Genomic DNA, 16,401 nt, shown 5'->3' on the forward strand with positions numbered 1-16,401 from the left:
TTTATTCTCAATCTTCATCTTTTATTTTTAAATTAAAATTAGACTATCTAAATGTAATATCATGTTATTTCTCCCTTACATTAAAATAAAAGTACCTTCCATGCACATCCTAATGAAAGATACAACACACGTCTTCCCATATCCACTCATCTTTAAAACAGAAGTGAATACTAACAAAAGACAAGTTAAAAAAAACCCGCAAATATTGAAGGTTGGGGCCGAGCGTTGGTGTATCAGTAATGGAGATAATATTCTGGTTCTGCTTTTGTAGTTTTAAATTATGTGTTTCTCAATGCCAATCATAAAACAGGCAACTGGCAAATCTCTCTGCCTTTCTGCGCACCCCGTTTCATTTCTTCCCTCCCCCTTTCCTCCTTGCAAAACCAAAGAAGAGTTGAGAGGCTCCCGCGAAGAAGAAAAGCACGGCCAGTCCCCTTCTCGGTCCTCTCTCTCTCTCTGGCTCCTTCTTCACATTGGATTTTAGCCCCGCCCCCTTCCTCCTCACCTGCCCATCCTCATCTGAGGTTTGTCTGTCATACTTTAATTTTACTGCAATTTGTAAACTCGTGGATAGGGAACGTATACTTTTAAATACGCGGGTTTTTTAAAAAAAATTACGGTCATTACAAATATAAACTAGTATTTTAAATTTTCCAGGTTTCTAAGCTAGTTAGAGTAAGATCAGGTAATTTTGACTACATTTTTTGAGGAAAATATATTCATTCTTTTTCGGTGGATTTTTCTGTCAAAATCTGTTTACCTTTTATACGCTTATTGAAGTCCGGAAAAAAAAAAGTCAGTAAAAGTCTATATATGTTTATTAAGCATTCCCAGGCGAGACTGAATTAAGAGGGGATGCGATGACAAGTTTTCTAAAGCTAAAGAAACCAATAACCAGTGTTAATGACTCTTATCACCTGTCACAGGATCTTAGCGATGTAGAACAGGAAAAGATTTTAAAAAGGAGACATTTTAAAATGAAAAATTCAAGAGAAGTGGCATTGTAAATGACTTTGAAAGAGGACACATCCAGGCACACTGTGGAACACTGCAAACCCCTGACGGACCCGCTGGCGGCTACAGCGGATTTCGGGAAGGCTCCGCCTCCAGGAACAATTTCATTGGCGCTCAGTCCACCAGGTGGCCCGGCCCGGGTCCCTCTTCCGCTTGAGCACAGCAAACCTGCTCCGCCTGGTCTTCCCGTCGCCGCCCCGCCCCAGAATTCTCGCCTCTGATTGGTCAATTTTACGGGACCGCCCCGTCGCTCGAACCAATGTGGAGGCCGCTCGCGTGTTCCGCCCATTCTGCTGGCGGTGTAGGATTGATCTTGCTACCCAGGCGGCTCGCGGGGATGGCGGCCGCAGTGGCGAGTGCGGGCCGGCTGCTGAGGCTCCGTGCGGCCCAAGCAGAGAGGCACTGGCGTCGGCTACGCGGTGCGGGTCTGGCTCAGGGCTTTCTGCAGCCTGCCTCCGCTGGCAAGGATGCGGTTCAGACGCGGCACGTGGCTCACTTCACTTTCCAGCCGGACCCGGAGTCCCAGGATCACGGTGAGCCGTGTCTGGCTGTCCAGTCCCGCTGCATCGCGTCCTCCCAGCCCTGCACGCCTCTAGAACCTCCTCTCCCAAAGGGCTGTTAAAATGCTTTCCTCGCTTAAATTTCAATGACCGCTCACACTGTGGGTGCAGCCCTTAGGCAATCTGAGTTGGGTGAGAGAGCATACTGCTTTCTGGAAGGGCCTGAGGGCAGAGAGGTGCTGCTCGGGGACGCCTACGTTACCTTTCTCCGTCCTTCATCCCTACTTTGCCAGCCCAGGCTTTAGGTAGTGTTGTGACCTGCTCAGGCCTACGCCACTAACTTTAGGCAATGGCATATTTTTCCTTTGATAGGTAGGAAAAAACTGAGAGACTAAGTGACAGAATTGTTTGGCCAAGGGTACAGGATATGTTCTTCCTAGAAATGGGGAAAAAAAAAATCCAGGCTTCCTGTTGCAGCCTAGCACTGGGCTTGTGCTAGCCATGCAGCTACTTAGCCTAGGGGGAGAAAGCCTTAGGAAGGGCCTGTAGTGTAGCAAACTGTGTGATAGGACTGTTCCGTGACTTTCACCACTTATGCAAGTTTTATAGTCATCTAAAGATCTAGCATCTGTCTTCAGAATACCAGGAAAGGATGTGAAAACATTCCCATTTCCTTGTCCAATAACTTGTCACTTGCTATGACTGCAGTGTTTTAGAAGTATATCTTTTCTTGTGAAAAAAATAATAAACGTTTATTGAATATTTGCACCAGGAAGACACTGTACTGAGATATCTGCATTCATTATTTCATTGTATGATTAGAACAGCCTTAAAAGGGAGATTATGTTTTCATTCCCATTTTGCAGTTAGCATAACTGAGGTCTCGAGATAGTTTTTCCAAGGTTACAAGGTAAGTTAGCAATTGTTCCAGGTTTGGAATCTTGCCACATTCCAGGGTTTCCATTCTAAAGACAGTCCTGTTGTATAGTAACAATTTACTGAGAGGATGATCCAGTTTTGTGACATAGCAGATACCAAAAGATAAATAGCAGTTTTTTTTTTCACCAAGATAAACCCCGAATTCCATCTTTACAGCAAAGAATGTTTGACCCAGTGCTTGAGAAATAGAATGCAGGTCTTCTTAATCCCCCTTGTGCAATTGTGAAATTACTAAAATCTTAGTGATATCACATTTATATGTTGCTGTAAAAATAGCACAAACATTCCAGATAATTTGCTTCATAGAAAAGTAAAAAAAAATATGATTTCGTCACTCATTACAGTAAATACTGCTAACAATTTGGAGTGTATCTTTCCCATTTAATGTATTTCTGTAACTAGTTTTAATACAAATGTAATTTGCATTATTTAGTCCAGAACATTTTTCCTTTAGGCTGTCTTGTTTTAATAGCCTTCTGTAGGATTTAAAAATTATTCCATAAAGTAGAGAAACTACAGTTCAGTAGATAGATTGTAATTATTGTGAGTCCCACTGGTCTTGTCCCTGTCATCTGTAACTTTAGATTACTAATCACTCATCCACTAGAAACCTCAGTTTCTTTCTAAGTAAGGGATTCATCTTAATACCTACTTCAAAAAGTAGTTAGCAAGTCTACATAGATAATATTTGTAATATACTTCATATATAGTTTGGTAACAAACACTCAGTAAATGAAAATTTTTAATAATTATGTAATTATCAGTTTTATCAGTTTTGCAATGTTACAAATAATGTAGATATAAGTTTATCATATGTATGCCTTTTATGTCTCTGAGATATTTCTTCAGTCTAGAGCCCTAGATGTGAGATTTCTGACTTAAAATATAAATACTTCGGTAGATTGATAATGCATAGTTTTTACCCCATCTGTGTGAGTTTATAATTATGAAATATTACAGAGCTGGCAAACCTAAGGTACCTGTGCTGCAGTGGGCTTTTTGTGTCACTGAAAGCTCCAATAAAAAGATTTGCCATCAATGGATAGGAGTATCTAAGAATGTGGTAGGTGTTGGTGCTGAAATCCTGGATACACACACACACACACACACTCTCTCTCTCTCTCTCTCTCTCTCTCACTCTCTCGGATATTTTGTGCTTAGTTTTAATTTGTATTTGTTTCATTTCTACTGAGGAGTATTCTGCTATGTATTTGTTCTCTAGATTTATTTTTCCATGTGAATTGAGCATTCCATGCTTTTCGTATTTCAAAAATTGTAACCTTAGTATTTTTCTTAGTACTATGAGTCAGATAGTGCTAGTGCTATCTTTCAGTCCTGAGTAACTGTTCTGGTGGACATATGTCCTCATGGTAACCTTGTTACCTAGACAGTTTACTAAGACTTAAGGCATGAAGATGTTAGTGGCTTCTTCACGTCTGGGAATGGCAGGGCCAGAGTTTCAAATCTTAATGTATCTGACTCCAAAGCTGCCCATATGTCTTACATACCCAAATTTGATATAGTAAAGGCATTAATGAATATATAATTGTCTGCTTTTCACCTGTGCTCCAGATACTTTTCATTCTTCTACTTCGTTTTGACATATAAAATGACCTTCTTACATAGGGGTGGTCAGGGTTGGCTCTGAGAAGGTGACATTTAAGTCGCACGGTGAGCTTCAGCAAGAACTCTAAGGAGCACTGTTTCTCTAGAAGAAACAAAATTGAGATAAGAGCAAAGACCCTCAATGAGGTGGCTTGTGTTGTAGTTACTGAGACAATCATTGTGGTGGGGTGTCTTGAATAAAGAAAGGGAGACAGGTAGGACTCTGGGAGATCAGAAGTAGACTGAACCCTTTATTAGTATAGGTGAAAGTCTTCTTTCCAGCATTGGAGATTATAGGGAAGAGGATAACACAAATAAAGATAAGTTAGAAAGTCTGGTGCTTTTGTGAAGAATGGGAAGTAGTGGAGGAGACACAGAAGGAGAAGAACATAAGGGCAAGGATAAATGAAGGCCTTGAAATTCAGAATAAAGATTGGGAGAGATGACAGATGGCGTATCTCCAGTGTACCCTACTCTGTGAATGTAACTCTGTTACATTCAGATCCAAATTTTTTGTTGGGCTGTGTAAGGCCACTGATTATTTGTTGGCTAGAAAGTGACTGATGTGGATATGTGTTATACTAGCAAAGTTTATGGAGTGGATTAATAAATGTAAAGTAAGGAGCAGAAACATTGTCATTATCCAAATAAAAGGATGTAATTTAACCTGGATAGTACCAGTGGCTTGTGTGTTTTGGAGATATTAACCAGATTTGGCACAGGTTTACTTGTGGGAGCATATCAAAAATGACTTTTTAGTTTGGAAGGCTGGATGATGGTAAGATGACAGTATTGCTTGTACCTTGATAGAACCGATACAGGTGAGGTTTCCAGAAGAGAAGCATTTTCTGGAGAAAGAGAAAAATGGAGAGAGAGAGGAAGAGTTACTTACCTTCAGACATGATGATCTGAAAGATTGGAGTATAGCTCTCTCTCTCAGGCTTGCTAGTCTAAATTGTAGTCTGGCACCCAAACAACTTCATGATAAGGTTGTGAATTCCTGGGAGCAGATCATTTTGTCTCTTTTTCCTGTTGTATCTTGAATTGTCCATTTATGTGCCCTTCCTTACAGTGCTGTGACAGAAATCCTGTCCTTATCCATAGTTTACAAATAAAGAAACTGATATACACAGAGAATAACTTCTGTGTTTTAAGTGTTTAAACCTTCCAGATTGCTCTGCTTGTGAGAGCTATTGTTGTGTTTCGTTTTCAAGAAAACTGGTTCAGTCTGGTTCCAAAGTCTTTGCACCTAGCCCCTTTCCTGTGCTATCTGTTACTTCATAGATGTTTAGTTTTTTCACTTAGCACTTTGTCTTCTTAGGCCTGTCTCAAATCTAGCCTTCAGTCATAGCTTCTTTTCGAGCTCATTTGAGCAGAGACTACATCCTTCTCTTTCACTGTTATTTTTTTTTTTTTTATTTAAGGAGAAAAAGAAAAAAAAAATAGAAAAAGGGTACAAGTTATATAGAATTTCAGAAAACATAAACAGTAGGAAATCACTAGTTAATAGATTACATATTGTTATCTTAGAAATAGTTGTTCAAGTTACAAAATTAAAGCATATAAAGTGGACTTTCAAACAGTGAGACTGCAAACAGTTCTGTTCAATGATCCAACAGAACTCAGTAATATGATTATCTATCTTATGCACTTAAATATATATGCAGTTATATTCTTTAGAGCACTTTCTTTTCCTTTCTTTTGTCAATGACAATTACACATTTTGGGCTTTATTTCTCCCACAGTTCTTACTACTTTTTTTTGAAGAGAGTAAAACCAAATGTGCCGTAACAGAACAGAGTCAGTCAAATCAAAAGGATGGACATAATAGATAATGTAAAAACAAAATCCTAGGTGATCAACAATGGTTACCATACTGCCTCTTGCTATCTTAAAAAGAATTGCCTGTATTGCCAGTTATAATAAAATTGAACAAAACAGTAAAGAATAAAACCAAAACATTGGAGACATTACAGGACTTTCACTGTTATTTATGCACCTTCAAGTTTCTTCTGCTTATTTATTGATCATTAGGGAACTTGATCCATACCTTTCCTGTTCATCTCATTTTTTTTTGCTATTATTTTGAAAGATGTTGGCATTCAAGGGACAGATAGTAAGAGCTGTGCTTCTTGAGCTATAGTTTATGCCTGAATTTGATTCTCCTCTTGAGAGCTTACATTGTGACACTGACCAAGTTTATTCATCTACACTAGTTTTATTTTCCTCCTCTATACAGCTTCAGAGGGTTGCTGTGAAAATCCCATGAGATAATCCATGTAATTACTGGTGCCTGGTACCTGAGGTAGTAGAGTCAGTTTCACTAAGAAAGGGGAAGGAAATAAAGAAACAGAAAAAATCTTTGTAAATACTGGGCATTTGAGAATCATTTTGCTGAATTCTCATAGCAGGCTTACACAGTAGATATTATTGACTCTGTTTTTGTATAAGAGGACGCTGAATGTCAGTCATAAAGTAACTTGCTCAGAGTCACAGAGAAAAATGGTATAACACATTCCAGTCAGGGCTGGCTTATGGTGGTATGTTTGCTCCTGTCATTATATTGTGTTGCTCCCCCCCCAAAAGCACATGCTAGCCTCTCCATGTTCTGGGGTCCAAGCATTGGGTGTGTGCATGTGTGCGTGCATGTGTGCGTGCGTGCGTGTGTGTGTGTGTGTGTGTGTGTGAGTGTGTGAGTGTGTGTGTGTTTATTCATTCTGCACTTTTATTTTCTCCTGGATATCAGATTATGCTAGATATTACGAATATGGTTCTGGCCTTTTCTTACTTCAATTTGAAGTCGAATGGGGAGATGAGAAAAAATAGCAAGTGATAGCAGATAGGGGGCCCTCTGATCCATGAATAATGACATTTAAAAGCCAGGCTAAAAAGTAAATCAGAGCTTTAATTGGAAAGTTACAGGAGTTGGGAAAGGAACTTCCACTTCAAGGAAAGAGCTGAAGGCTCTAGGCACCAACAGGAAGGTCAGCCTTGCCTGTTACCCCAGAAAAAGGACCAGCGTTTACTGGTCAGTGAGAAATTAGATCCTTACCTGTCCTCTTCATATGATTTCTGCTTCACTGACTCAATTCTGGTTCTGTGAGGTGGTACCAGAAAGTCCTTACTGCTTGAGAATGCAGTTTCCCATTGGATTATTCTCTTGCGTGGGGCTGGGCTACCTTATCATGCAGTGGTCTGTAGAGGCTTTGTTGAATGCACTGTGATGGCTGCAGGTTTAGGACGGTGACTGGGCATGTTTAGCCACTGTTCCAAGACATCTGGAACAGAATATCTAAAAGTTGACAATGACTGCCCCTCCAAATCTTGAGATACTTACTTTTATCTTAGTGTCCTCAGTCTTTAAGGGGGATGAAATAATAAGGTAAATTTAGGGTTAGTAAATCTTGTATTACCAGTTTTTATATAACCTTTAAATGATGAACATGGCTATGTGAAAAACTGGGTAGGGATCTGACCCAAAGTATTTTTTCTTTTTTGAGACAGAGCCTTACTATGCAGTGCCTGCTAATCCTTGAGCTCAGTGTCCAGGCTTCAGATTCTCAGTAGTCTATCCTCTTGCCTGTCTCCTGAGTGTGGGGGATTGCAGGCATGTGCCATGACATGTGGCTTGTCTCAGAGTTTAAAGGTAATAAACGAGGCAGATATAAAGTGAAGTCAGAGGTGCCAAACTTTATCCTGTTTAGGAGTGAAAAGTCAGTGTCTTTTCACAAAAGCAGCTTTTAAGTCTCTGACCACCTCAGAAGAAATCACAAATCTAGATCTTAGTGAATATCAGGTTAAGAGCTCAGGGTGGTGGTCCTGTGTCCTTCTGTGGTGATCCCCAACTAATTTTATCCTCTCTTCCAGTTTATTTGTGGAGACACTGTGGCAGAGGCATCCTGGCTTTAATCATCTATTAGTTTTTATGGTTAATAAAAATGTTTGGCAAAGCCAGGACCTATAGAAGGAATTACTACTTTTAATGAGTGATAGACCCCGGGTCAAAGGCTCAAGGAGTTCATTGTCTTTGTGCTGGTGGTTTCTATGTCAGGAAATACATAATTAAATCAGTCTATGTTGCGGTAAATGATGTGAAGGAAACATTTTACTGCTAGAAAAGGGAATAATAGAGATCTGGAAAGCTTACTAAGAGGATATAGCTTTTATTCAAGGTCCTAAAATGGGGATCCAAAGGAGTATAAAGGGGGTGCCAAGTTAAGGGATTGATGCATGTGCAAGTTCTAAGGTGGCAAGGTACTTGGATGGTGCGACATGAAAGACTCAATGGTGACAGTGATGTAAGATGGGACTGTTGAGGTGGGGACCAAACAGTCTGTGGACACGGTGGGGACATGGAGAAGATGTCCAGAGATCTTTGTAGGGTTTTGACCAAGGGAGTGACATGGAGTGTTTGCCTTTGAGGACTCTCCTTACAGCAGATCTTTGGGGAATGATTTGAAGGGCTGGAAGGGTAAAAGTGAGAAGGCAGTTTCCTGGTGTAGGACAGATGTGAGGAGACATAGGACGTGGCAGTGCTAGCATTGATGCTGTACGTAGGAAGTGATTTATTTGGAAGTAGGATTGATGGTCTAGTATGAGCGATGAAGAAAAGCATGCTTCCTTTTTTGTGGCGTGGTCACCTAGGTGGAGAGAGTATTGTTTGCTAAGATAGAAAAGACTGAGTTAGGAAGCAGACATAAAGAGTTCCATATTGTTTGCTGAGTTAGAAAAGCCCAAGATACTGAAGAAGAGAATTGATAATTTTTAGATATAAAAGTTAGAAGCGTGGAAGGAGAGATGTTTAACATAACCACTTGGGAGTCATCGGAATGTAGACAGTATAAAAAACTGCTTAGTGATGGAAATGCCATGACCCCATGGCAGAAATAACCTGGTGCTGAGATGGGGTAACCCAGGGACTCCACAACAGTCTCTCCGACTTTAAAGCTTAGATTCTCTCAATTTTGGCATTTAGGTAACCTCTTTCCCCTCAGATACTATCTGCTTTCTTCCTTTTCATAGACCTGCAGTACAGTGGCATCTTAAGAAACAGTTGTGATTAGAGAGACTTCATTTCTGTTTTGTCGTTTATTTTGGTGCTGGGAATGCAACTCAGGGCCTCACCTATGGTAGGCAAGACTTTTACCGTTGAACTGTATCCCCAGCCCTCTTTGTTTATAGTGTTTATTTTGATCTGTTTGCATCTAGGCTATAAATATACCCACTATCAGACTGCCCGCTGTTGACATTGTTTATTTGCCTACAAAGTTCTCCTTGGGTGCTGTTTGCTCCCGTCTCAGATGCCATAACTCTGTGGAAGGCTTTTTTATTCCTGCAGCTCTTGCACTGGAATAGTAACTAAAGTCCTATGCCATCAGAAGTTTGCTGTCTTTACTGTGACATCTAGTAATGTCATTTTAAAACATTTATTGAAGGAGCTGTTTGAATTTTTTGTTTGGTCATTCATTCAACAAATATTTAATGATCATCATGAAAATGCTGAAGATACAGCTCTAATCAAAATATTTTAAGGGTCTTTACCTACTAACATTCTGACTACATGCTATTTTGTTTTTTAACAGCAGTGAGGATGAACTATTTATTCATGATCTTTTTCTTAAAACAATTTTGGGTAAGAAGCTTGAGCGCAACTGTAGATCCCAATTTTACCAGTGGACAATCATTAGCTTACATAGTTGGCTCAGGATAAATGGTACTGCTGTATTCTTTTTGTTTTAACTTTCGTCTTAAAAAGAACAATTGTCAGTCTGATTTTGAAATTTACTATGTATTTTTTTTTTTTCTTTTTTAAAAGGTTTGCTAGCCAACATACTGGGACACACCTGTAATTCCAGGACTCTGGGAGTCTATGGCAAAAGAATTGCAAATTTGAGCCCAACCTGGCCAGCTTAGTGACTTAACAAGACCTGTTTTAAAATAAAAAATAGAAATGGCTGGGATGCAGTTCAGTCCCCAGTACAACACACACACACACACACACACACACACACACACACACACACACACGAAGGTTATCAGTGGTACATCTTTACTTAGCACAACTAACACATGGGTTTATCTTACTTTGAGAGAACAAAGGCATATTTTATGGATCATCCTTGTGTAACCTACAGGTAATAATTCTCCGAAAAACATTTTAAAATATGTTACCTGTGATAGCATAACTTATTCTTAGGCTTTTTACAAGTTTTGTAACTCTGGAAAGAATTCAAAGTAGATGTTGCACTATTAGAAATTGTCATTTACAGTTTGTTAAAAAGCGTTAAGTAGAAGTACAGCTAGTCTAAAAATGTTAACTTTTCTATTTAGCAACAGTATTCAGCAATGAAAGTATAGTTTGTGTATTCACATGGAAAATAGTCCTTTGTACTATTGTGACTTAGATAGGATGAGAAAATTCCTCATTTTGTTTAGCAATACTTTCCAGACTTAGCCTGATTTTTTTTATTTTACGTGATTTTTTTTAAAATAAAAATCTTTGCTTTTTTCCTACTAAAATCTTGCCAAGCAGCAGTGTGATAAGATGTATTTGGATACCTGGGAATGTACCTCAGTGGTAGAGCATTTGTCCAGTGTGAGTGAGTTTCAGGTCTGAGCTCAGGATTTTAAGTCAGTATTAATTCAAATGGTCAGCAAACTTAAAATCAATACCAGCTGAGGCATTTACGCATTTTAATTGCTTCTCAGTTCTTAACTGTGAAAATTCTGTCTCTGCAGTCTTTTTGGTACCAGTTTTTCAGTGGACCAGAGGTGGGGAGTGATTTGGGATGATCAAAGCACATTACATTTATTGTATATATTATTCCTATTATTATTACATTGTAATATATAATGACATAATTAGACAATTCATCATAATGTAGAATCAGGGGGAGCCCTGAATTTTTTTCTTCTAAGCAGATGGTCCCATCTGGGAGTGATGGGAGAGAATGACACCTGAAGTGTGTTGCTTACATCCAGTCACTCAGTAGTTGTGTTTTGGGTGCCTTCAGTTGCAGGTTAGTTGTCACTTGCCACTCACTGGTACGTTTTGATATGAGTCTGCAAGCAGTTGATTTATTATGGTCTCTCTGCAGTCAAAACATCTCCGCTAATGTTAATCTGAATTTCAAGCCATCTCCTAGAACTTGCATCACCTCCTCAGCTTTGCCTCATCTAATGAGGCATTAGATTCTCATAAGAAGTGTGTATCCTACTGTCCTTGCATGTACAGTTCACAGTAGGAAACCGTACACTCACACTCCTATGAGAATTTTATAAAAGTGACCAGTGTCCCATTGTAAGAGGGTTGAAGGTAAGGACTGTGGCTGCCGTGACTGACACTGGAAATTAAACCTTGACTTTTGGGACACACTGAAGAGCATAGACATTAGATAGGAAAATGGCCAGAGTAAGCAGCAGGTTAAAGTGATCTGGGTAGATCAAGCACTAAGCTGAGAATGGGGCTCTGGATCAGAAGATTCAGGTGGGTGCCTGTGTGTGCTTTGCATAGTGATTTTAGAAAGGAGTTGATTTCAGGTCGTAGGATCAGTGTGGACACTGGGTGTTATACAGGCTTCAGTTAAAGCTCTAAAGTCCTGATGTTTCTGAATTGTAGCTCTTGGGATTTTACCAGACAAAATGTTGTGGTAGTATTAAGAATAGTGTTAAGGGGCTGGGGATTTAGCTCAGCGGCATAAGCACCTGCCTTGCAAGCAGGTAGTCGTGAGTTCGATTCCTGGTACCGATAAAAACGAAAAAGACAAAAAAAAAAATAGTGTTAAAATCAGGAGGGAGGATGTGGGCAAAGTTCAGATTCTAACAATGAGTAGATGACATTTATTTAGCACTAATTGTATCAGGCATTGTTCTAAGTGCTTTATGTGTATTGTTCCATTTATTTCTCCCAACATCTACATAGGGAGACAGGAACTGGCTCACAGAGATTCTTCTTCTTCTTTTTTTTCCTTTTATCGGTACCAGGGATTGAACTCATGACTGCCTGCTTGCAAGGCAGGTGCTTATGCTGCTGAGCTAAATCCTCAGCCCACAGAGATTCTTCTTAAGCAATGAGACAGTAGGAAGAAGGAATGAGTCTGACATATTTAGCCATGGGATTATACAACAGCCATTCTGGGTACTAAACTATGGTTTTATGAGACATGACAATTTGCTGTCAGTGGCGTGTTAAACACATGCCACTGGTCATGCATGTTCCTTATGTCTTCAGTTCGTAACATCTGTCTAGGATGTTTTCCCTTACTGTTCTGGCTCTTACTTGAACTTTTCTAACTTTCCGTAGCTCTTATTGTCTACACTCATTTAGTCACTTGCTTATATCTTTCTTCCCGTTTTTCACTTGTTTGTATATTGTTAAATATATGTAAATTTTGTCTCATTACCGTGCTTCTGGAGGTCAATATTGTCTTTATATCTTCTATAGACCCAGCATCTTTATAAATCCAGTAGACTCAGATGATGTATTCTTACTCTGACTTTGCCTTGATTGTTATTAATTTGTAATGAAGTATTAATAAAATGATTTTTTTGCATATTTTGCAAGGTATGAAATGGTACATCTTTTGTTTTCTATAGGGCAAACTCAGAAAATGAATCTTTTTCAGGCAATAACAAGTGCCTTGGACAACTCATTAGCCAGAGATCCTACTGCAGGTAAGTTTCATTCTGCTTAAGAACTGTATTAATTCCAGAATTGAACATTTTCTTGAAGTACAGTATTTGTCTGGAGTTTGATGTTATAGCTAACATTATGTCTATCAGAATTTTTAAAGGACCTAATCAGATAATGAAGGGTAAATGATCAAGCTCCACTATTTACCATTTTTCTTTTCTTTTTTTTTTTTGTCTTTTTCCTTTTTATCAGTACCAGGGATCGAACTCACGACTGCCTGCTTACAAGGCAGGCGCTTATGCCGCTGAACTAAATCTCCAGCCCCTATTTATCATTTTTCAATGTGCCTTGTTACTAGTTACTTCTCATGTGTATCTATAGAAAATTTTCATTTTGCGTGTAGTCCTAATATTAATACCTTCTGGATTGATAACTGATAACTTCTGTGTTCTCCTTTTCTTTGCTATTGTAAAGAAAAGAACTAGAAAATACTACTTGTATAGATACTTATTTATCAAATGAAGTTTAGATTTCCACACATTAATGATTGTTTAGCTATCATCATTCAACTTATAAGATTTATTTGGATGTGATACTTTTAGTATTTATAATAATTTTTATAGGTAATTATATTTTTATTTTATTCTATGATCCTATTGTGTTTTCTAAATTTGGTTGGCTTAATATACGTGTGTGTGTGTGTGTGTGTGTGTGTGTGTGTGTGTATCTCCTTTTAAAAAAATAATGCTGTGGATTTCCACTTCAAAAGCCTTGCTTTAAGTGAAAATCAAGTTGCCTTTTTGGGAGGAAGTGAGAGCTAGAGGATGATTAACCTTTACTTGTTTCAGATGCTATCTGAAAATGATAAACTAGATGAGTGAAGCATGGAGAAGGGACAGTTACCATCTTGAGAGCTACAAAACTGTTGGGTGCATTTGTGGGACTAGAGTTCAGCTCTGTGAATGCTCCCTATTTTATTTTCCTTGCTGTGCTATAAAACTTGTCTTAAACTTCTACTTAGCACGTCTTTCCTTCACTTACCGTATATCTGACTGTAGTTACTTCTTTTCTGTTTCACAGTCTACGATCCTTTGTTATTTGAAACCCTTCCCTTAGCTTGGAATGCTCTTCCGTCAGCTCCTACAGGGATGACACTTACTGTGTACTATGCATAAGGAATCATTAGTCTGGCATCCTTGGGTGTGAGTTGTAGTTCTGTTGCTAGCTTTCTGACCTTGAAAGTCAGTATTCTTTAAAAAGTTTTTTTTGTTGTTGTTTTTATTAGTACACATTTCATTACATTATGATACATTCCTCATGAGTTGGTGCATGGACATAACACATCTCAATTCTTTTTTTCATCCCCTTCTCCTCTCCTCCCTCTCCCTTCCCTTCATCTTTTGGTCCCCTTCCCTTTTGAAGAAGATCCATCTTCCATTTCTTATTATCTATCTTTTATTTTGCTCTTTATTTATATTTTAGGTTTCTCCTATAAGAGAGACCACACAATATCTAAGCTTGTGTGTCTGATTTATTTTACTTAGCAACTGTGCTACTTCTGTGGCCTCATTTTCTTTATAGAAAAACAAATAAGGTTGGATCCATGGTTCTGTCTCACCTGGAGTTATTTTGTTTTTTCTGCCTTCAGCAGTATCTGGAGACACTTGGGGTTGTCACAACTGTGTGTAGGCTGGGACAGTTGTCAGCCAGTAGATAGAGACCAAGTTTGATGCTGTATTTTACAGTGTATAGGACAGGTCCCACAGCAAAAGAATTAAGCAGTCCTTAACATCAACGATGCTGAAATTGGGAAACTTTAATCTAGACTTATGGCCCATTTCTGTTTTATGATTTGAAATGTACATATTTAAATTATTTATTTTTCATGGCTAGTATCATTTAGGGATTACCAAAAAAATGTCTTTAAATGTTGTTTTTCAGTAATATTTGGTGAAGATGTTGCCTTTGGTGGAGTCTTCAGATGCACTGTAGGCTTGCGAGACAAATACGGTAAGTTATTATTCTTATATCATTTCTACTTAAAGATCTTAAAAATGCAAAATGTACCGGTTCAGCTCCCATATATATTTTTTTATTTTAAAGAGAATAAAAAACCAACAAAAATGATACAGAATTTCAAAACAAGAGGAGAGGAAATTAACAATGGTTATTATATTGCATATTGTTGCCTTCAAAATAGTTGCTCAGATTACCAGATATAGGCATACAAAATTGATCAAACAATATAAGCACTGTCCTTTTTAGTGGACTAGTAGAATGAATAGTATAATTATCTTAGCTGTCGTGTGTGTGTGTGTGTGTGTGTGTGTGTGTGTGTATCCCCCCCTTTTTTTAAATTTTATTTTGAAAGTGATAAAATACAACAGAACAAGACAGAATAAAGCTAACTAAGATCATACAGTGAAATTGGTACAGAACTTCACAGCAAGTTACCGGGATAACAGTAATAAGTATCACAGTATATTTCATTATCTTTATGATAGTTGTTCTTTCAATCATGTATATCAAAATGAGATGAAATACAGAATATTATAGAACTTATCTAAACAGAATATTGAATAGAGCAATACCATTAATCAGAATAGAGCAAAACAGTAATAAAAATATTTGCCTTCAAAGAGATGGTAGAAGGAAGTCCCCCTTATTTGCTATGGTCAGCCTCCCAGGAGACATTCAGATTTCTGGTTCCCGTTTGCTAACGGTGGGGGGACAGCAGAAAGGGGGTAGGAGAAGTGGGATGTTTGACTCTAAGTTGTGCCTCAGTAGGTTCACTATTGCTTAGCAGGGAGGCAGGTTGGTTGTTTGGTTTCCCAGTATCCACACTGCCACCACTTACCAGGGAGGGGAGGTGCTTGCTTGGCTTCCCAGCATCCTAAGTTCCAACATGGCGCAGATCTCAGGAGCTGCTGCTGGTTCTCCCCCTGGAAGGGCCGCAGTCTGCCACACCGCCACCCCTTACCAGGGTCCCCCTTCTTATTGAACGGATTTCTTTTCATTTCTATAGCTGCATGCAGAGCTCTACAGCACACATTTCTCCAACTGTTTTAACTCCAGCATCCTCTGTTGAGCCACATATTATAGATTCCAAAATATTCTTCACTAAGTACATTATCATGTCACTTACCTACTCAAGAACAAGAGAGAGATTTATTTTTAAAGGAATTGACTCCCATGACTGGCAGCTGGCACATCTGTAGGGCACTTTGGCAGGCTGGAAACTCAGGTAGCTGCTCTCTGTTCCAGTCTTGAGGCCAAATTCTTTTTTGATTGGGAAACTAGTCTTGTTTCTTAAAACCTTAAATTAATAGCATGAGGCCATGTGAAAGATAATCTCCTTGCTCAATGCTGCTGATTTAAATGTTAGTGACATCTGAAAAATGCATGCCTTTACAGCAACATCTCGATCTGGGCTTCACCAAATCACTGGGCACCGTGGTCTGGCCAAGTTGACCTCAAATTCAGAATCCTTTCTGCTGCATCTCAGCTGTTCTTTCTGTCTTTGTCTGGCATGCTGGCATTCATTTTGTTTGCCTCAGTAAGACTTACAGCCTTCAGAATACATGTTAGGTGATCTTGTAATTCCTATTTCTCTGATTTGCAGTGTAAGGATTGTGTCTTTAGCCTTCACTGTTAAGGATACCTGTGAGGTGGTTTTGTCATTTGACTTTCTCTGTCTTATCAAGAAGTCAG

The 16,401-nt window shown here is 38.8% G+C and overlaps 1 protein-coding gene across 8 annotated transcripts in view; it reads left to right on the top strand.

The window, feature by feature from the left end:
* Positions 1-1,295: 1,295 nt before the first annotated feature.
* Positions 1,296-16,401, top strand: part of Bckdhb (branched chain keto acid dehydrogenase E1 subunit beta) — a 185,463-nt gene continuing 170,357 nt past the window's right edge. For 5 of the 8 annotated variants that reach the window (XR_010041985.1, XM_063233122.1, XM_063233123.1 and 2 more), the window contains exons 1-3: positions 1,296-1,547; positions 12,654-12,731; positions 14,632-14,700. Coding sequence is in view for 7 of the 8 variants with exons in the window: in XM_063233122.1 (XP_063089192.1) it covers positions 1,352-1,547; positions 12,654-12,731; positions 14,632-14,700 (343 nt within the window). In the remaining variant the exon portion in view is untranslated. The remainder of the gene's footprint in view (positions 1,548-12,653; positions 12,732-14,631; positions 14,701-16,401) is intronic. The other 3 variants (XM_003474753.5, XM_013158044.3, XM_063233125.1) reach the window with 2 other exon arrangements.

Source organism: Cavia porcellus, unplaced genomic scaffold (genome assembly GCF_034190915.1).
Source record: "Cavia porcellus strain 051 isolate PalLab524CR breed Dunkin Hartley unplaced genomic scaffold, mCavPor4.1 scaffold_22, whole genome shotgun sequence".
NCBI lineage: Eukaryota > Metazoa > Chordata > Mammalia > Rodentia > Caviidae > Cavia > Cavia porcellus.